Source organism: Chrysemys picta, chromosome 1, assembly GCF_011386835.1.
Source record: "Chrysemys picta bellii isolate R12L10 chromosome 1, ASM1138683v2, whole genome shotgun sequence".
NCBI lineage: Eukaryota > Metazoa > Chordata > Testudines > Emydidae > Chrysemys > Chrysemys picta.
In genome coordinates, this window is record NC_088791.1 from 47,379,660 (window position 1) to 47,401,292 (window position 21,633).

At 38.1% G+C, this 21,633-nt stretch overlaps 1 protein-coding gene across 4 annotated transcripts in view; it reads right to left on the minus strand.

Moving 5' to 3' along the window:
- Positions 1–21,633, minus strand: part of CFTR (CF transmembrane conductance regulator) — a 133,855-nt gene that overhangs the window by 43,863 nt on the left and 68,359 nt on the right. For all 4 annotated transcript variants that reach the window (XM_065556138.1, XM_065556128.1, XM_065556140.1 and 1 more), the window contains exons 13-21: positions 21,539–21,625; positions 19,919–20,651; positions 18,194–18,322; positions 16,190–16,227; positions 14,258–14,523; positions 12,889–12,968; positions 9,892–10,042; positions 7,611–7,838; positions 3,342–3,442 (exon numbers count right to left, since the gene is read on the minus strand). In XM_065556138.1, the coding sequence (XP_065412210.1) occupies positions 3,342–3,442; positions 7,611–7,838; positions 9,892–10,042; positions 12,889–12,968; positions 14,258–14,523; positions 16,190–16,227; positions 18,194–18,322; positions 19,919–20,651; positions 21,539–21,625 (1,813 nt within the window). The remainder of the gene's footprint in view (positions 1–3,341; positions 3,443–7,610; positions 7,839–9,891; positions 10,043–12,888; positions 12,969–14,257; positions 14,524–16,189; positions 16,228–18,193; positions 18,323–19,918; positions 20,652–21,538; positions 21,626–21,633) is intronic.

Sequence of the window (21,633 nt, forward strand, 5' to 3'; positions counted from 1 at the left end):
ATTTTTATGGCTCACTTAGAACAATGCTTCCTCAGCTCTCGTCCCCTAGTGCCCCTCCTCTACTTGCGCTACATTGATGACATCTTCATCATATGGGCCCACGGAAAGGAGGCCCTTGAAGAATTCCACCTGGACTTCAACAATTTCCACCCCACCATCAACCTCAGCCTGGACCAGTCCACACAAGAGATCCACTTCCTGGACACTACAGTGCAAATAAGTGATGGTCACATAAACACCACCCTATACCGGAAACCTACTGACCGCTATACGTACCTACATGCCTCCAGCTTCCATCCAAGACACATCACACGATCCATTGTCTACAGCCAAGCCCTAAGATACAACTGAATTTGCTCCAACCCCTCAGACAGAGACAAACACCTACAAGATCTTTATCAAGCATTCGTAAAACTACAATACCCACCTGGGGAAGTGAGGAAACAGATTGACAGAGCAAGACGGGTACCCAGAAATCACCTACTACAGGACAGGCCCAACAAGGACAATAACAGAACACCATTGGCCATCATATACAGCCCCCAGCTAAAACCTCTCCAGCGCATTATCCACGATCTGCAACCTATCCTGGAAAATGATCCTTCACTCTCACAAACCTTGGGAGGCAGGCCAGTCCTCGCTTACAGACAACCCCCCAACCTGAAGCAAATACTCACCAACAACTACACACCACACCACAGAAACACCAACCCAGGAACCAATCCCTGTAGCAAACCTCGTTGCCTACTCTGTCCCCATATCTACTCTGGTGACATCATCAGAGGACCCAACCACAGCAGCCACACCATCAAGGGCTCATTCACCTGCACATCCACTAATGTTATATATGCCATCATGTGCCAGCAATGCCCCTCTGCCATGTACATTGGCCAAACCGGAGAGTCCCTCCGCAAAAGAATAAATGGACACAAATCGGACATCAGGAATGGTAACATACATAAGCCAGTAAGTGAACACTTCAATCTCCCTGGTCATTCTATTACAGATTTAAAAGTCACTATCATTGAACAAAAAAACTTCAGAAACAGACTTCAAAGAGAAACAGCAGAACTAAAATTCATTTGCAAATTTAACACTATTAATCTGGGCTTGAATAGGGACTGGAAGTGGCTGGCTCATTACAGAAGCAGCTTTTCCTCTCCTGGAATTGACACCTCCTCATCCATTATTGGGAGTGGACTACATCCACCCTGATTGAATTGGCCCTGTCAACACCGGTTCTCCACTTGTGAAGTAACTCCCTGCTCTCCATGTGTCAGTATATAATGCCTGCATCTGTAACTTTCACTCTATGCATCTGAAGAAGTGAGGTTTTTACCCACGAAAGCTTATGCCCAAATAAATCTGTTAGTCTTTAAGGTGCCACCAGACTCCTTGTTGTTTTTACTGAAAGGTGTAGTGTGTGAAGAGGACTTTTGTGCAGATTTTTTTTCTGCATAGAAGAGCCTCACTGTGTCTCCTGGAGTTAAGAAGAAGTTTACAAATAGGACAGGGGATGAATACAATAGAAATATTTTTGAGAGATTGCTGCTACCACATTCATGCCTTAACATAAAACAAGGGGATGTTTTGGTGAACACCAGCCCAGCCCAAAAAGTTGCCTTTTTATGTATCTTACTGTTATGGTAAACAAGCTGTTGTCATAGAGGTTGTATCAATATTTTTAAGAGTTTTGAAGGTGGCGGTATTGTTACTTTTACTGGTTTCACAAGGTTCTTGTGCAATAAGAATACATACCTTTCAAGGAGACATGCTGGTCTGATGTAGTAGAGAGCAGAATTACCATAAAGTCATTGGTGGATGGGGAGAAATATACACCTCTTCAAGTACATTATGTTTCTAGATGACCACAAGTCATCAATGTTGCAGAGGGACTGTATGTTGTAGATGGTTAATTCCTAGCTTTTTGGCTCTTAGGGGCTAGCTTCAGAATGGGGGTGGCTGAACTGACTTGTTAAAAATAACAAACTGGCAAATCTTTATCCCCAACACCAACCATTCCCATCCTTTATAACAAACAACTGAATGCAAATGAACCAAGATTTGGTGACCTAGAAATCTAGTCAGGACCCACCTGTTTCCCACGCTCCTGCTGAAATGGTTTTAACTGATCAAAGGGTTGGAGAAAGTGGGACTAGGTTATGTTGCTCGCAGGCTTTATTTAATAAGATACTATTGGTGTAATTGTTGTTTAGGTGTCTCAGGATGTTGTTGTTAAAGTAGGATGTTTTAAAATAATGTAGTGCACATGGTTCAAGGTAGATGCAATTAACACAGTTTTAAATTAATCAGTGAAAGAGTCTGATAACTTCCCTACCTCCTTTTCACTCTTCTAAGTTTCTAGTCAGAAGTGAAAAGGCTGGAAATTGCATGAGCAAACGTACTCTTTTAGGAGTTTTCAGCCTACTTTGTCATCTTCAAAAATTTATTCCCAGTATGAACTGCCCACTTCACCTTGAATGGTCTCTTACAACTTGTATTAACTCCTTCATGCTAAACAATCTGTTTCACCTTGTATTGAGCTGGGACACTCTGACTACTGTTCCCAGACCTGAAGAAGAGCTCTGTGTAAGCTCGAAAGCTTGTTTCTCTCACCAACAGAAGTTGGTCCAGTAAAAAATATTACTTCTCCCACCTTGTCTCTCAAAAAGTTTAGGTAGTTGTGAGTGAACATTGCGTCAAACATTCTACTCCCCATAAAAACCCCCACAAGTGACCCTAAATAAATAAATTAAAAATAACAATTACTCTGAAACAAATCAACCTTTAAAAGAGGTAAATTAATGGAAGTCAAAAACAAAACCCCTACCGCGGTCTTCAGCGTTTATGTAGCAAAAAGGAAGAAGTGCCAAACACTCCAGGAAGTTCACTAGGGCCTTCACAATTGCTATTATTTTTTTTGGAAGTTGCTTGGATGCCCCACCAATGGGTGGCAGTATAGCTTCCTAAAATAGACTGAGCATTAAGCATTGGATAACCCCTGGTCCTTGCAAAACAAATCCAATCCTTTTTGACATTCTCCCCTCACTACTTCAAATCTATCTGGCTTTGTTTTTTAAAGTCCCACGTGAAATTATTTGCTGTCCCCATATATAATTCCAGTGGACTTTTGATCTCAGAATCACCACACAAATTTGTCTCTGTAGTGAAAAAGTGTGACTGTTACTGGCAGAGCTGTGAGTGGAGGTTTTTGGTGTATCTGCCTTGCAGCCACAATTCAAAAACAAACTAGTAAACAATAAAACAAGACAATTCTTCAGACAAGTAGTAATAATAATAATAAACAATCATAATAAAAACAAGCTGCTTTCTATACTTACCAGACTGTCCACATCTATGCTTGAGTTTACTGCCCATTGTAAGGTGCCCATGATATTCATGGCTAAAGTTAGAACAATGCCAGCTTTGCTTTGCCCTTCACCTGCAGGCGGGGGGAAAAAACTGTCTATAAATATGATTACATGCAAATAAAAAGCCAATGGCTAGAAGAGAAAATGGATATGTATATCTTAAAATGTGAATGTCCAGTAAAAGTGTGTGTGTTTGGTTTGGTTGGGTTTTTTTTTCTGCTGCTGCTGCTGTTCAAAGAGGAAGCATGTTTTAGCAATTAAAGCAAAGGACTGGGAATTGGGATTCTGGGTTCTACTCCTGACATTGATACTAGGCTTGCTGTTTGTCAGAAGCTGGGAATGGGCGGCAGGGGATGGGATCACTTGATGATTACCTGTTCTGTTCATTCCCTCTGGGTCACCTGGCATTGGCCACTATCAGAAGACAGGATACTGGGCTAGACGGACCTTTGGTCTGACCCAGTATGGCCATTCTTATATTCTTATCGATCTGCTCTTGTTTTGATGGATGTTAATGGGGAATTTTAGCACTGAATTAAATTGGGAACAGGTTCAGGCCCTATGTGACCTTAATTACTTGCCCTCAAGTTTTTCATTCTAGACTCTATGAATCTATAAAATGCCTCATCTGTCAAATCTAGATGTCAAAAGAATTAATTATGGAAAGGTTTGTGACTAGAGTTCCATTTTAATGCTACCACCACCAAGATAATTCAATCTGCTTAGTCCACAGGCTGAAGATTGGGTTTTCATCTGTTGGCCAAATTGAGAATGAATTTTTCTTACTATTTACTGAGAGTTGGGGGTCTGACTTTTTGTGGATTGCTTGTTTGATTGACTTTAATATCAATAGGGTTTCGCTGCCTCTCCGCAAATTCACAGAGACTGTCATGAGTACTATAATCCCTCCATGGTTCTGTTTTGAATCTGACATGCCATTGTATACAGGGCTTAAGATGTCAAATTGGATAAAAGTTTTTGGTTATACTACAGCTACCTTCCTCTGGTTTATCCATTGCTTCAAAAAACAACCTCCTGTACATTTTTTATAGACTCCTTCCCTTTATCAAAGTAATTATAAATCTGAAGAATAAAAAGGAACATGGTCCTTTTGAAATCTGACCACTTTCAGAAAAGAAATTCAAAGTAGTTTCAGGTACTGCACCTTCTATTCTGTCTGCCTGCCCATATCTATATATATACACATAATCAAACTTTCATATTTATTAAAATTGTGTTTGTTTTCCTGAGTAATATGAACTTGACTATATACAAAGTGCTTACACAAGATAAACAAACAAGGGGGAAGAGTGAAGATTGCTTCCCCATGATTTTTCCCTGTAACTTTTCAGTTAGTCCCTTGAAATATTAGTTTTAAGTAAAGTGGGTAAACATTTTCAGACAGTGATTCTTTTTTAAGTTGATAATGTCATTTTAAAGGTGTAAAAGGAGGTAGAACATTATGATACAAATTTGTGTAACTTCTAAGAGAAAAACAGATAAAATGAAAAAAATAAATCTGGGCAGATGAAATTTGGATATCTGAACTCTGCCTTTGCTGAATGTATTAATGCAGCTAAATTAGCACAATGTTATTGAATTTGAGAATTAAATTATTCAAATACACAACTGCAAAACTTCATCCAAATCCAAATGTGTTGTCTGAAATCCAGCTGCACACTAATGATTATAGATGGTGCAAAGTGGTGGTATGGGGTTAACTCCACCTTAATGATGTTTGTTGTCTTGGAGTTGATGATCATAAAGTGCTTTGAGCTCCTTAGCTGAAAAAGGCGATGTTTAAGTGCAAAGTATAGTTTGTGCCAAACTCTCTGAAAATAGTCTGCTGTAGACTTCTGCAGAACGCTGCCACATTAGTGCAAAATGATTCTTCTAAATTCCTTCTCTCCTGAGTTTGTGTCAAGCTTCTAGTAATCACAGTGCTAGAAAACTGTACATGTAATATACAATACTTGGCAGTAGAACTTCAAATAAATTTACAAAGGAGAGACTTCCTGTCTGACACAGCTCATAACCTTGGCACTCCCCATTCTGGATAGAGTCTGGATCAATTTAAAACTCCATATCTGGAAGAATATTTAATTAATGTTTTTAGTCTCTAATGTTTTGTTTTTCTCAATTTTAAAATATGACAAATACTGAAATATAATGGTACAGGTAGCTGAGGGCCTATCTTGCTGTCATTTGACATCAGTGGAAGTATTGCCATTGACCCCAATAAGAATGGGATTAGGCATCAAACATTTCATATCTTGTGTTGTCCTAGAGAAAAAAATGTGGCCACATACTGTGGATAACATTTTGCTAATTTAGGTCAGAGTGTAACACTTTTTGCAGTATAGCATCACAATGAAATTGTCCATGTACTTTGGTCACCTTTAAAGTTAACATCTTCCAGATACTGTGCAATGGTATCTGTAATATCAGGGTTTTCCCTTATTTTCAGAATAGGAAATGCCACCTGATTTTGCATCTCACAGGTGGCATTCTGCACCCCATAAGACAGGACCCTAACTGTGATATCTCTCATACTGTTACCACTATTGTGGGAACAGCTGCTGGTAAATCTTGACTCTTTAATGGTAACCTCTGTGTAAATGATTATAGTCAAATAAATTAAATGGACTGATGGTGTTGATTTTCCCTCTCCCAATATTTATTAATGTTATTTTGAAAGCATTTGGACAAGTAAAAATCAAGCAACAATTGCCTTGCAAATTATTGGGTTCTTACAAATGTGTTAATTAGCACAATGTGGATGTTATTAACTAAATGAGAAATCCAGCTAAATACTCAATCAATTCTATACTCAGTATTTAGGACCATTCTGTTTGTTATTTTTAAACTATACCTTTCATGAAAATTCTCAATACAAAATGCAGAATAGAGAACTGAGGAGTATTCCTGGAGTGAATGTAAGGCTATAGTTCTGTGGAAGGGCTCTGCAAATAGCCACCATAAGAGGCACGTATTTTTTCATGCCCTTTTTTATGTTAACTGTTTAAAAAAAATCACAGTTTCAACCTGGAGAAGGGTCTATCCCTTCTCTCCAATCCATGCACACATTTGGCTCCCATGCTAAGTCCTGAAATCTATTGTGGCAAAGGATGCATTAGCATTCTAAGCACATCTTTTGTCTGAAAGCTGTTGCTGATTCAGTAGAATTAGAGCTGTGCAATGCAATTGTTTGGGGGTTTTTTTTATGGTTTTCTCCCTAAAATCCGGTAAAACTCATGCTTTCATGTGCAATCTGCTTTGATTTTTCTGACTTGAATTCAAAGATCAATGTAAAATTTGGGAGAGGGGGACAAATGCACATGAACAAGAACCAAAATATACATATAACAATAACAGCGTATTACATATATTAAAAACTCATTAAAACTGCTGTGTTTTACACAGGGCTCAGTAATTTTAACATGCAAAGAGAGACCAAAGCAGACGGGCTTTGAGACATTCTGTTTCTGAAGAAATACATTATATTTAACTAAGATTTTTGCTATGGCTTCATTTAGATGTTCGCTTTCCATCTTGAACTGTACAGGTACTATGCTGGTCAATGGCCGCCAACTTCTATCCAACAGTGGGAGCATTTCAGCAATGAGTGAGATGGTGAGAGCATATACCATACATAGTTTTATAATTAGTTTAAGTTGTGAGCACTTCAGGGATTCTGGATGGCAGGTGCTAAACTGTACTCTCAGTAGATTGAGCACTAGGCTGAGAGTCAGGAAACATGGGTTCTGTTTTTGACTTGCTGGGTGACCTTATCCAGTTCACCGAATCTTTCTGTTTCTCATATGGGAACAGTAATGTTACCCAGTTATGCTAATGGTATGAGCTCTACAGTTGAAGAGCACCATGTAAGTGTACATTTATTGGTATGGGGGTGCACAGTTGCATTAACATAGAGAATTTTTTTAATAGTTACAGTACTGAGTAGGACATTTTTGGTTCACTTTAACATGTTTTTTCCTCACTGGATATTACTTTCAAATTAACTCTTTCAGCCAATTCTGTAAAACATGAGATTTTAGATAATATTAATTACCTCATTTCTAGTTTAACTGATAACTCACAATATTTTGATAGAATAACAATACATTTGCTATTTTAATGCTTTGTTTTCAGCCTATACAATCCTGCAATAGTTTCTAAATCTGGCCCCTAAAACAGAAGCAAAGCTTTCATTTTAATTTCTCAGTAAAGTTACTGTACCTGTAGTCACAATAGAGATGAATGTCACAGCAATGAAGAAGATGACAAAAATAAGTTCTATTCTCATCTGGAACCAGCGCAGTGTGGACAGGTATAGGAACCAGTTCGCTGTGTGTAAGTTCAGTGCTTTGTGAAATAAGGTTTCAAAATATGGCTGTCGCCCAAAAGCTCTTAGTGTCCATAGCCCCTTTAAACTTGTAACAAGATGTGTGAAAATTGGACTCCGGGCTGCAAAGTATTTAGATTAAAAACACTATAAACACTCATCCTTCAGTACCTTTCAGAACAGAAATGAGCAAAAAGCCCAACCCCACTCAACAATATAACTATCTTAATTTGTTTAAATTATATATATCTTATTTTTCTTTCACAAATACCATTAACGTACTCCTAGGACATGATATATGGTAACAGTGGTCCTATAAATGTGATGAAATTCCATTCAATGTATAAGCTATGAGCAAACATTTTATTTGTTTGCAGCTAGTATAATTACTTGTAGAAACCCCTGCTATAGTGAGATATCACATGGAGGAAACCCAACAAAAATTAATTCCTTAATGTTCTGAGAACTAAGCAAGGCAAGGTTTTTAACAAATAGAAAATGCCTCATCACTCTGAATTGCAGAGTACTGACAAACCTTTAATAGAAGTTTTGCAACACATCAAAAGTATAATGATCCCTTTGAAATTCACAATTCAGGCCTGTCTCTAACCAAAAGCAAAGGTAATCATCAATATCTGACATTCATGACTGAGATGCTAAGGAGTTGAAGGTCTGTCCTGAAGCCACAGCATTGTCTGAATAAATGATCAAGCAAACCCTTGCTTCTAAAATAGAGTTGTCATTACATGTTCTAAATATGTTTCCGCATAAAGAGCCTATCCCTGAGAAGTGCTGAGCACCGACAAAGCCAGATCTCAAATTTTCAAGTGCATCTAATCTTTTTAAAACACTATTTCAGGTCATTATTTATTTTCAGCTTCACTGGTGATGCCCAACTTTAAATCTGTTTTCTTCGTTACTCTTTGGCAGGAGGGAACTCCTTATTTGCTGGCTGAGTAATAGCATTGGCTTTCAGGGGAGATGAATGTTCTGCTCCTGCATACAATGGAATCTTGTACCAGAGAAGGCAAAGAAAAGGTGAAAGGGTAAATTGCTTCTCCATTTATTTGTTGTGGGTTTCAGTATCTACAAATTTGCCTGCTTGTACAGTGACTCAAGAATCTGTTAATGCCAGCTAGCAAAGGGGCACACACAGGGTGCAAGTTTACAGGTGTCTCTTGAGTCTGGTATGAACATTCTAGTTCACCAAAGAGTGTCATGTAAGGTCTCTAATAAAAGCTTATGTCATACTCATCTTCATAATCATTGCAAAATGTTTGTATGGATGATATTTAAGGAGTTATGTGTCTGTACCAGAAATGAGTGTCCTTAAAGTCTGTGTCACCAATAGAGGTGAAGAAACAAGTTTTCTCTAACACAAGAAATGTTTCTCTCTCCGTTTCTGATGTAACCTAATAAAATAGATATTCCATTTACACACAAAGTCAAATATTAATGAAGAGATGTGAAATCAACAGGGGAGGGGCACACGGGGGGAAAAAACAAGCCACAGAGGGTTATCTTGAGTAAGGACAAGGACATTTGTGGGTATTTCTAGGAGGCAAGGCAGACACTCCTGTACTGTTTTACTGAGGGGACAAGCTATGAGAATGGCTTGTGTCTTGGGGGGAAAAGATCTCAACAATCCTTGCTGAAAAATGCTGACTTTGGGATAAGCTCGAATTATCAAGACAAGGAAATAATTTTAGTTTAGTCTAAGATTTAGGTTGTGTGTTATGGTTTTATTTGATATGTAACCAATTGTTTCCAATACCTTGTCTTGCTAGCACTTTGAATCTCTGTTATTTAATAATAAACTTACTCTTGTTTTAACTATAAATATATTGAAGTGCTATGGCATAAATCAAAGTGTTGGCCCTGAGTTGAATCTAACAAGCTGGTGTGTTCTGTTCCTTTGGGGACCGCACATCTGGTATTTCTGTGAGTAGCCAGTGACAGGGGGATACTTGGAAGGGTCTCAGGAGCTGGGGTGCATCTGTTATCTACCTACAGAACAAAGGCAAGGCTGGTGTAACCCAGATGAGAATACTTGCGGGGATGACAGGCTGGTTGTGATGAGGAGCTATTGCTCAGCTGTCGCAAGCAAGTTTCTCTAGCTCTGGAGGCAACAAGGTGACTCACGGCACTGGGTACCCCAAGAAGCATCACACATACCTTCAGATTCCAGTTGTTTCAGCTGCTGAGAAGTGTGGAGAAAATATGCCCTTAACATAATAAAGGCTCCTATCACAGGCACTGATGCCAGGAAGATGTAGGGCTGTAAAATTGAGACTACTATTATGGCGCCAGTCACAATCAGTATTAACTGTAGGATGAAAGAAAAAATAGTATTGATGAAATACATTTTCATTTTACAGATTAGAGATTGGTGATGAGTCACCCCTTGAGGCCTATGTACCATTCAACTTCATTACTTCAATCAAGTAAATCCGTGGCCTCTAGATACTGCAAGAGCTGCTTTGCAAAAAAGGTGATAACTTTCACCTCTAAATCACTGGTTGAATCCAGGCCCCGTCAGTAAGTGACTGAAAACTGTTGAGTTTTGAAATAGTAGTCTCAAATCATTTTCGAGCAGACAAATATTCATACCACCATAAAACCTCCTGACAACTGGCAATCTTAGCAGAAGGTGAGGATTGAATGGCCATGGACACTAAATTAACTTTCACACTGGAAAGAAACTTGCACAATTGCTGCTCTTGGTATCTGTGACTATAAGAGAGGACTTCAGTTTGCAATGATCTCAGTCTGGTGTCTTTCACAAACACTATATTAACATAAATTTTTCTAAGGAAAAATTTCCTATCCTTCACTTTTTTTTTTTTTTTAGTATTCATTTTAAAAAATCCTCATCTGGAATCTAAGCAATGTAATAGGAGCACTAAGGTTTATGGACAAACACCTACTGTAGCAGCTGCAATGGTAAACAATGAGATACTTCACTGTATTTTACTTTTGTTTTAAGAGGTGAATCTTTGGGCTGATGTAGCATGGGTTATAATTTTGCAGGCTGTTTTGCACTGGTTTGTGGTAATGCAAGAGTGGGTTTGTGTTTGCTCGTCATTTCATAATGCAGAATGTAACAACCATTGTAACCTTAAGAGGATAATGAACCATTTATCTGAAATTCAGTCAAATTATATAACTCCCAAATTAAAGACTCCACATGGAATCATAGTCCCGTGATGACCCTGCTTTAACACAGGTTCCTATCATTCTCTTGAATTCTGCAGAGGTTACAAATCTGTGCTACAGTGTCCTTACTGTTGCTGTGCCATTTTTGTATCTGATCTTGCCTGCATGAGTAATAGAAGTAGAAATGAGAGACACGCCTAGATCCTCAAAGGTATTTAGCTGCCTAACTCCCACTGGGAGTTGCTTTTCAGGATCTGGGCCACAGTCCCCAAAGGAAATGGCTTCATGGATCATAGTCGCTGAAGCAAATTGTTAATGGAAAATGGAAACCTAAGAAGAAAACTAAAAGGGGACCTTTAGGCATACAATGGGAAAAGTAATGTCCAAGAACAGTGTGAAATCACGACTCTGCTCGGGATATCTTGTTTGCAGCCTCTGAGAGAGGAGCACCCTCTTAGTCTGAACATGTGTGCTTCCTGCCTGAAACATCCTAATGTATAAAATGGAGTTGTATATCTAAGTGGAACTTCCACAGTGAGCCATATCACACATAGCTTAATAAGTGCCCTTGTATTTTCATAAGTTCAATTCTTAACAGTGCAGATCTAGAAGTATAATTTTTAAAATGTACATGCTTTCAAGTAGTTTTGTGAAGTCATTATAATGAATAACATTATACTAAAGCCTAATCCCTACTATGTTATACACATGTAAAGAGGTTGGCTATTTGAAATGCTAAATACTGCTTATCTGGTTTGAAATGGGATCTTGGACTGACTGCTTCAGCAGGAGACATAAGTTACATTTCATAACTGACTCTTTAGTTATGAGAGCCTCCTTTGAGTGCTCTGTGTAGGTGCTTCTTTTCCCTTCTAACTAGCCATTTCTTGTCTAGAATATAAGCAGGGTTTCCCCTTCACAGACTGTAATTTAACCTCTCTTTAACCTATAATTTAAACTCAGAAAACGGAATTTCTGTCCCATGGAAAATTTCAAGGTTTCAAGAAAGTTTGTATCTCAATATGGGATGAAAAGTAAAAACCACATTTTTATGGGACAGAAATTCTGAAAAATTCTATTTCAGGAGAAATGGAATTTTTCTGCTTCCTGGCTGCCTGCCTGGAAAGCTCTTGTCAATTTCATTTTCTGTCTACAGAATATTGATTTTTATTTTTTCAAAATTGAAACTGTCCCATGGAAAACTGTTGATTTTTGTGAAAAGGGCATTTTCCACTGGAAAAGCATTCCGATGGAAATTTCCCAACCAGCTCTACTAGGTACATGAATTAAATTAACCAGAACATTTAAGACAGTAAACCGGTCTCCTTATCAAAATCGAAGCCTCGCCATTATACATCAGAGCTTCAATGGCCTGAGCATGGACCCTTAGTTTGCTTCTAAAGTCAAGTATCCAAAGTTGTAATACACAACTCCTGGGCTACATCAAAATCTGGCTGCATATTTCTCTCATTTCAATATAGTTTTTAATAGTGTTGCTTCTTGACTTGCCAAAATACTATAATTCAAGAAGTTTCATATATTCTTACTGAACATAAGACTTGCCATACTGGATCTGCCCAATGGTCTATCCGGTCCAGTATCCTGTCTCTGACAGTCCCTAGTACCAGTTGCTTCAGAGGAAGTAGCCTTGTAGTATGCAGTTATGGAACAACCTCGCCACAGGCAATGTTTCCACCAAACCCACAATAATTAGCAGATGGCTTGTGCCCTGAAGCATGAGGAATTTATATCCTTTCCAAAACTTTTTTTAAAAAGTATTTACTACCATAGCTCTAGATATATTTATCCATCTAAATGTCCAATTGTTTCCTGAATCCTGCTAAGATCATGGCCTACAGCTAAATAGAAGGGGGGGAAAATCTAAGAAGCTAAATGTATGTTGAATTCTAATTTTTTGCTTAGTTCTTTTTATTTAATATGATATGTGATCCATGCTGTGTGACTGCAGGGGAAGACTAAATAAACAAATATATCTAGAACTCTGATTTTACAAACCTGAATGAAGTCAAATATTGTAAGTGGCAGTAGGTCATCCAGTATGGCTGTATCTTTAGAGAATCTGTTAAGTATTCCACCTACAGATAGAAAAACAGAAATAAAGCAACAGGTAAAGGGCTCATTGTTACATGAATACGTTCTACAGATATCAGCTTTAACTAACGCAATAGGTTTTCTGCATATGGAATATGTTAACTGAGATGATGTTTTTAAAGTTTTTGCGCTAAACTCAGCCATGGTCTAAGTGCTATTCCATTTTTGTTAATGGAGTTACATCGGCTTACACCAGGACTGAATTTAGCCCTACAGCTTTTATTTTAGTTAGTGAAGTCCCAGGAAAATGCAGAATAGGCTAGTGCAATAGAAGATGCATGCTTAGATGGGATGGGGGAAGAGAGACAAAGGCAGACAGGCTGTACCACTCATGCAATAGATTTTGCAATAGATATGGATAGTCTGTGCATTAGCATGGTATTTGATTTCAAAATATCAGCTTCCTGACTTCCAAGAAGACTTAATGTGCATAAAGATATCAGAAAGTAAGAAGAGAATTAGTAATAAGAAGGACTTATATGAAATGGAGACTCTTTTTGGTGCATTTCTATTTACTAGTGTCTCCTGCTATCTACTCTTAAGTATAGTCTAGTAAATGAGGATAGGACAGGAATTTCATACACAGATGACAGTGGCACTTACTGCATTAGTTATGTAACAAAATCTCCAGCAACTTTAGGGACAGATTTTGATACCCTTACTCATGCTGAGTAGCATCTTATTCCATCTACTTCAGTGGGACTACCTTGAGTAAGGCATTACTTAGTGTGAGTAAGGGTATCTGAATCTGACCTTCCGTGACTTACTGTAGAGCTGACTGTGTATCTTATACTAGGTTTCAGAGTAGCAGCCGTGTTAGTCTGTATCCGCAAAAAGAACAGGAGTACTTGTGGCACCTTAGAGACTAACAAATTTATTAGAGCATAAGCTTTCGTGAGCTTATGTAGCCCACGAAAGCTTATGCTCTAATAAATTTGTTAGTCTCTAAGGTGCCACAAGTACTCCTGTTCTTTTATCTTATACTACAGTTTTATCCAAAGTGAACTCAGCTCTTGTCTGTTTTTCTGTCTTTTTTACACTGTTATAAAACCTGAAGGAGATATTTCAAAACCAAAGCAGACATCTAAAATGTGTGGTACTTTAAATGCAGTCAAGATTTTCTACAAGATTCATACATTACTTTTGATGTAGCAACATTTAAAATTGAACTGAGGTGGTAGAGAAAACAATGGTGCCCTTTAAACAGAATGAAGCACTCTTTAATTAAAATCAAAAGCATAAATCATTGTCAGTCAGTTTCTATCTTGACTACCTGCTTTCAAAGAGTTGACGACTGACATAGGTGCCTGAAGAACTGCGTGCAGCATCTTCTGATGAAGACTTTTAGAAACTGTTATAAGAGTGTGCACCAGGGGTAAACCTCTGAAGAGTCCCAAGGCAAGCAGGGTATCTGCCACTCCCACGTAAATATAAAAGACATAGTAGTTGCTAGTGTCGGTGACAATCACTGTAGCGCTGTTGGACACATCAGAGCTGGCATTTTTTGGCTGTGTTATATTTGCCGCATTTGCAGCACTTCTATGAAATGCAATTAAAAAAAAATACAGTAAGTTCAAAAGCATCTTAGTTCCTTTTACTATCACTATTACACAAGTAGTATCTACAAGCTCCATTTGTCCTAAATCTATATGGGTGATTTTTCTTTCTTGAACATCAACCTGCATGTACAAAACACAACTAATTTGTGACTCCATAGGCTATTGAGCCTAAATTCTCATCCCTGTATTCAGCTAACAATGTGCTAAATGGCTTATTTATCACTTCTCAGATACATGAGTGCTTATCAAAAGCTACAGTATCTTCTAAAATCTGTTTCATGCACATGCACTGTAGATGATTTGATAAGGAAATAGGAACTAAGCCATTAATACACGTCTACCCCGATACAACGCGACCCGATATAACACGAATTCGGATATAACGCAGTAAAGCAGTGCTCCGGGGGGCGGAGCTGCGCACCCTGATGGATCAAAGCAAGTTCACTATAACGCGGTTTCACCTATAACGCAGTAAGATTTTTTGGCTCCCGAGGTCAGCGTTATATCGAGGTAGAGGTGTATATGCTTAGGAGCCCTCTTCTTTGATTTCCCCTCTATATTATTATGAAAAACGGATTATATTGGTAATATCTTCTGAACAAGTTACCTTATTAGGAGTTATTTAATAAAAACTAATCTACCCAATTAGTAGTAAATTCATCCTTTTCTAAAAACAAAAAATCTTTTAATTGAGAATTGAGCCAAACTAAATTACTAAACAAAGAAAATGCTTCATCTGTATCATAACCACATAGGGTGAGGCCAAAAGCACTTCAGTGAATTAGTATAAGAGTAACCTTATTAAACAGAATGTTGGGAATTATTAGGAAAGGGATCGATAATAAGACAGAAAATATCCTATTGCCTCTATATAAATCCATGGTACACCCACACCTTGAATACTGCGTACAGATGTGGTCACCCCATCTCAAAAAAGATATATTGGAATTGGCAAAGGTTCAGAAAAGGGAAACAATTATTAGGGGTATGGAATGGCTGCCATATGAGGAGCGATTAATAAGATTGGGACTTTTCAGCTTGGAAAAGAGACAACTAAGGAGCGGATATAATAGAGGTCTATAAAATCATGACTGGTGTGGAGAAAATAAATAAGGAAGTGTTATTAACTCCTTGTAACACAAGAACTAGGTGTCACCAAATGAAATTAATAAGCAGCAGGTTTAAAACAAACAAAAGGAAGTATTTCTTCACACAACGCACAGTCAACCTGTGGAACTCTTTGCCAGAGGATGTTGTGAAGGCCAAGACTATAACAATGTTCAAAAAAGAACTAGATAAATTCATGGAGGATAGGTTCATCAATGGCTATTAGCCAGGATGGGCAGGGGTGGTGTCCCTAGCCTCTGTTTGCTAGAGGCTGGTAATAAGCGACAGGGGATGGATCACTTGATGATTACCTGTTCTGTTCATTCCCTCTGGGGCACTTTGCATTGGCCACTATTGGAAGACAGGATAATGGGCTAGATAGACCTTTGGTCTGACCCAGTATGGCCGTTCTTATATGTTTTTGACTAGCCTTAAGGATCTTCATGAACAGATATCAAGAGTCTTTTTAATTTTTTTTACAAAAAGCAGCAGCAGAGAGAGAATCCCCAAGCCCATAATAAAATGCAGTCAATACTTACTCTTTGAGAAACCACAACCCAAATAAAGAAGCCGCCACCTGCAATCAGTGAACATACGATTATTTTTTTCTGTTACATTATGTTCTTTTACTCCCTTTTCTTCTTTCCATAACTATGGTAATTGTTTATTGCACCATTATTTGTACAGAGAACATTATAAATGGATGAAATTCAAACTTCCTTGAAGCAAACACCTTGCCACTTCTCTTCCTCCTTCCACAGGGAACCCTTCAGTGCACCTCCCAAGGAGAACTACATTTATACATACACTTTATAAGCATTCAAGTACCAAAGCACCTTTTACATTTGTTGGCATTGTAGGATTAACACCGATTTGCTAAAATGCATTCTTGGTGACAAGGGACACTTACTGTATGTTTGGAAGTTTATTTTGTTTTAAATATTATTACATTTTGTTAACAACTGAAACAATGAGACTGCTTCCCAGTAGATATGAAATATGTGTCAAGACTTAAAGTGACAGTAAAGAATTCAACACATCACTAATTTTATTTAACTCCTTTGTCTGACACTGTTACTTTTCAGGAATATACCCCTTGAGCTCAATCCGTCCCTCTTCCTCCAGTTCAGTTCAGCTGTAATTTCTGTCCAATCCTTTGCTACCAGAATTACTGTAGTATTGTCATTCTCTCTGACCAATCTCTTTGTCTGATCTGAGTGTTCCTCAGCACGTCTCCTATCCTTCAGCTGCTAGTTTTAAATAACGCTTCAACACACTGTTAATTTGCTGTGCCAGCAATCAAGTTCCACTTTGTTTAAAATGGAACTCAACCCTTCTGTATAGGCTCTCCTGGCCCCATGACATCCCTCAGTGTCAAATAAATATAAAGCTTCCTCTTTATACTGAATTCTTATCTATCCACTGAGACCCAGCGAAGCCTCCTGTTGAGTTAATCTGATGATACTGGAAGCATTTCAGAAAAAACTACTGGATAGATCTTATACTTAAACCTTATTCCTAGTAAGATCCTAGGTCATCTCTCTAATATCTCCCTACATCACTGCTATCAAGATATTCCTTACCACAGATTGCACCCCAATACTTATTAGAAATTTGTTTTAGATGTCTCATGAGATCTGCCATCTTTGCACCAGCTAGATAAATTACTGAAGAGCTGTCACAGTAACCTAGTAATCAAAATCTCCCCCTGTCCTCCTATGTCTCACAGCCCGTCTCCACCTTGGGTGCCTCCCAGTACATGACCAGCGTTCTCATCTGAGGGATGCAGACAACCAATTCTGAGGTGGGCCTGCTTTACAGAATCCTTACATGCTGTTTCTGTGAGTATCCACTTCTTCCTCTGCATGCTCTACCAATTCACCAACTCTGGCCTCAAGATACTGTAGTTGGGCATTAAGGACCATGAGCTTCTTGCAAATGTGCACACATACAACACTTGGCCACAAGGTAAGTTCTTGTACATTTTCCTTGTAATAATGCCCTGGCTGGGTCATGAATCTGGTACCTCTAGATCTAGAATAGCTCATTCTACTAGGTTTAAGGCAGCATCTATAGCAGTGGTGGGCAGCCTGCGGGCTGCATGCAGCCCGTCAGGGTAATCCGCTGGCAGGCCGCAAGATAATTTGTTTTCATTGACCGTCCGCAGGCACAGCTGCCTGCAGCTTCCAGTGGCCACGGTTCACCGTTCCCGGTCAATAGGGGCTGCGGTAAGCGGTGTGGTCTGCAGCTGAGCAGGGGTTGGAGGATCTCGGGTGTGTTGGACTTGAATTGAACTTGAGTTCCAAATTCCTTGTGTGAATTGGGATTATGGACTCTTGTACAGCCTTGCACTAACTCATTGTCTTTGATAAACAATAGTAAACCAAAAAAGTAATATCCCAACACCACTCATCAGCAATTAAGCCAGCAGCCAACAAAAATGCATATGCAAAAATGTTGACACTAAATACTTTTATATTTGAAACAAAAAAATGCTCAATCTGAACAAACATAACATGATTTTACAAGCAGAATAGTCTTACCTCAATTAAAAAGATTACTACACACAAAATTAGCACAAAAGTCAAGCTTTTGTGGGTGGTCATGTATCTGTAATATGTATTCCAGGTAGTAACAGCACTCATGCTTTCTGCATCATCAATAAAACATTCCTGCCAAGATAATAAATAAGAACATGGTTAGAATGACCACCTCTACCCATAAGAACTATTGATATGTGATTACAATCCCTCCTGCACTGATTCATTTTAAGTGACAGAAATGCAGCATTAAGTTTGACTGGAGAGGAGGGATGGTAATTGTAGGCAGGAGTGACATTTTTCAGGTGAAACCTTTTACTGAAAAATGAATATTCAGGTTAACCAAAACATTTCACAAATTCATACAGAATTTGCTGAATTGTTTCAGCTGAAAAAGAAGAAGAAAAAATAAAGAAAATTCTACATTTTTCATTTTGACTTTCCCATTTGAAATCCATTTAGAATGTTCTATCCATATTGATTTTTTTTAAGGTAAAAAAAAAAATCAAAAGAAACAAAACATTTTGTTTGACCTGAAACAATTTAATTTTTTTTTTTTTTAGTTTGGTCACCAAACCAAAAATCAGTTATTCACACAGTGCAAAATAATTGTTGAGTTACCTCTTGCATAAAGACACCACTTAAAAATCACTTGAGCTGTTGATACAGCCTGATAATAACAATGCTCAGATCAACACACCATTGCTAAAAACATAGCGTAATTATGTCTTAATTTCTTCAAACATTACCTACACATGAGCTTTCAAAGAAATTCAACAATACAGAAACTTTGAGGAACCTCTGTTCTACTAAGATCACTCAGGCAAAAGAAAAGGTGAGAAATGCTAATTTTTAAATAATAACGAGCTTTAAGCATTTCTTCATTGTATACAGCACATAGCTGTATCCATGAGTAGGGCTCCTAGGCACTATGGTAACAATAATAATAATAAAAGTACAAAATTTTCATTCAGAAAGTGACCTAGAAAACATCAGTTGTCCTCCAAAGAGCAACTTGCCAAACTTGGAAATGAAATTCATTCATTAAAAAGTGAAATAGAGATATTTTAGACCTGTTTTAAGTGCAAATCTCATCTGTGTTTTAACTACGAAGTTATTACCAGAAACTCCATTATACTATAACTAATCCAGCATAGTCTTCTCTCCAGTGTCTACATCACCATGTGAAATTTGTTCATCTTTTTTTATAAATCAAATACTATCAACTTGTAGCCTGATCAACTGCAATATTGAATAGCTACATTCAATGTGTGTAACTATTCCAGTTGGTTTAATTTATTCCATGAGTTAATGTTTCAAATGTCTGTTCTTGATTCTTAGTTTAAAAACCACACAAACTTTAGTTTCAAATTTGATTTCCACATAATTACTCTTACAAGTCGGTAACTGTAAGGGAATAGATGGTTTTCAAAAATTGTACATGACTTGTTATAAAATCTGAAAAGTAGACAGGAGCTATTCTTGAGGGTCTGATGCAGTGATATTGCAACAAAAGAGTCCTCCTAGAGTCAGTCTTTCAGATTATATATAAAGTTCTTTAACTAAATTTCAAACTGGTATTTGAGACAGAAAAATAAAGGACACTCTACAGAGCAGTACCACATAATTCATTACAAGGAAGGTGGAAAACATAGAAGGACTGTAGTGCTCAATGCTATCAGCAAAGTATTCCATCTAAAAAGAAGGGCAATACAAATCAGCACATACCTTCAGATCTTCTTCATTAATCTCATCACTTATGTCCAAGACGCTGTCTTTAGACAAGCGCCTAGCATAGATGTCTCTCTCGGGAGACAGATTAGACTGGGGGACCATCGACATTTTACGTACAGATGTACTCCCCTTTTTGTAAAAGCTTTGTCCCTGGCTAATTGAGGTACGGGTCATCAAGTTCAACACAGACTGCCTCCTCTGTCCATGGAACATGGGCCCTGTGGTCAGTAAATTGCTCCGAGGCAGAATGGCCTCACCCTGTTCAGAATCGGGCACCAGAGACAACCTTCTTTCTGGTGGCTCACTATAACCTTCTTCTATCCCATTGGCCTGTGCTGGGGCTTTCTGTATTATCGAAAACTTTCTGCTAGCATTAAGTGGATTAATAATGATGGAGTTCTTTCTTTTTTCATTGAAATCAGTAGTTTGTTTAAAAGATTGCTTCTTGGATTCATTTCGGGAACCCACTCCATCTCCATCAATGGAAAACCGTCGGAGAGCTTCATTCAGAATTGAGTTTCTTCTCTCTGGACTGAACTGATCAAAAGAATCAAATCCCATCAGCTTTGAGCTGAAGTCAGGCCGCTGAGCCTGAAGTTCAGAAAATGTTCCATAGAAATAGCTGGTCCCTTCATGTAAAATTAATATTTTGTCAGCTGTCCTTAAATGTTCCAGTTTTGAAGTCACCAGGATTCTAGTTTTATTTGCCATCAACTTGCAAACACAGCTACAAAAAACAAAAGAATTATATGCATTTTAAAACCAGGGCAATTATTCAATATTTACTCTCCACTCTTACTCCATTTGCTTTTATATGGCAGAGAAGTGTGTGGAACACACAATTAGTGTTCATCTGGGTTACCAGGGGGGTGAGCAGAAGAATGGACGCTGGCCTCTAGTTAGGCTCAATGTAATGGTGGCACAGCTGAGCTGCTTGTAAGTTCCCCACTTGCAGCCCTGCAAAACTTTCATACACCACACAGATGTAACTGGGAAACTTCATGGAGAGCAGGGAATTATTGTATAATTGACCTATGGGGGGGGGGGGGGGTCCTTTAGGTACATATGTGCTTGCCCAGTCTGCTGTCAATCTCACCTTTCCAGATAGTCAGTGGGTCCTTTTGTGTGACTAGCCTGTTGGGGTTTACACAAAAAAGGACAAAATACTATTTTCTATGAACATCAACACCCATGAAACAGTTGATAACTATTTAAACTATTTTAAACTATTAAAGATAATATGCCACAAGCACTTGTCATGTGTGCACACACTCACTATTATATTGTATGTGTAATTTGAGAGAGAATATATAACTGTATCTGGGGATGAATAAGCTATAGGAGTTACAATATGTCCAATTACTGTATGGGCAGGTTTAATGAGTATACGATGCCTGCTAGCCAAAAGGTGATATATTGTCACATGGCTTTGGATTCAGCATCCAAAATGATTCCTAAAAACTATGTATCATTTTGACCACTTCTATATGTTGGGCATATTCATATAAATTCTGTGACAAATAGATGAGGGAGTGTTTTCTTTATTGGATTTGTGCTTTGCATTGTGCTGCTTGACAGAACATCCAGAAACAAACCTTGGAAAAAATACAGTACCTTTCAAATATTTCTTTTTCTGTTAAAATATCTAAATAGCCAAAAGGAGAATCCAGGAGATACAAATCAGCATCTTTGTACACTGCTCTAAACAG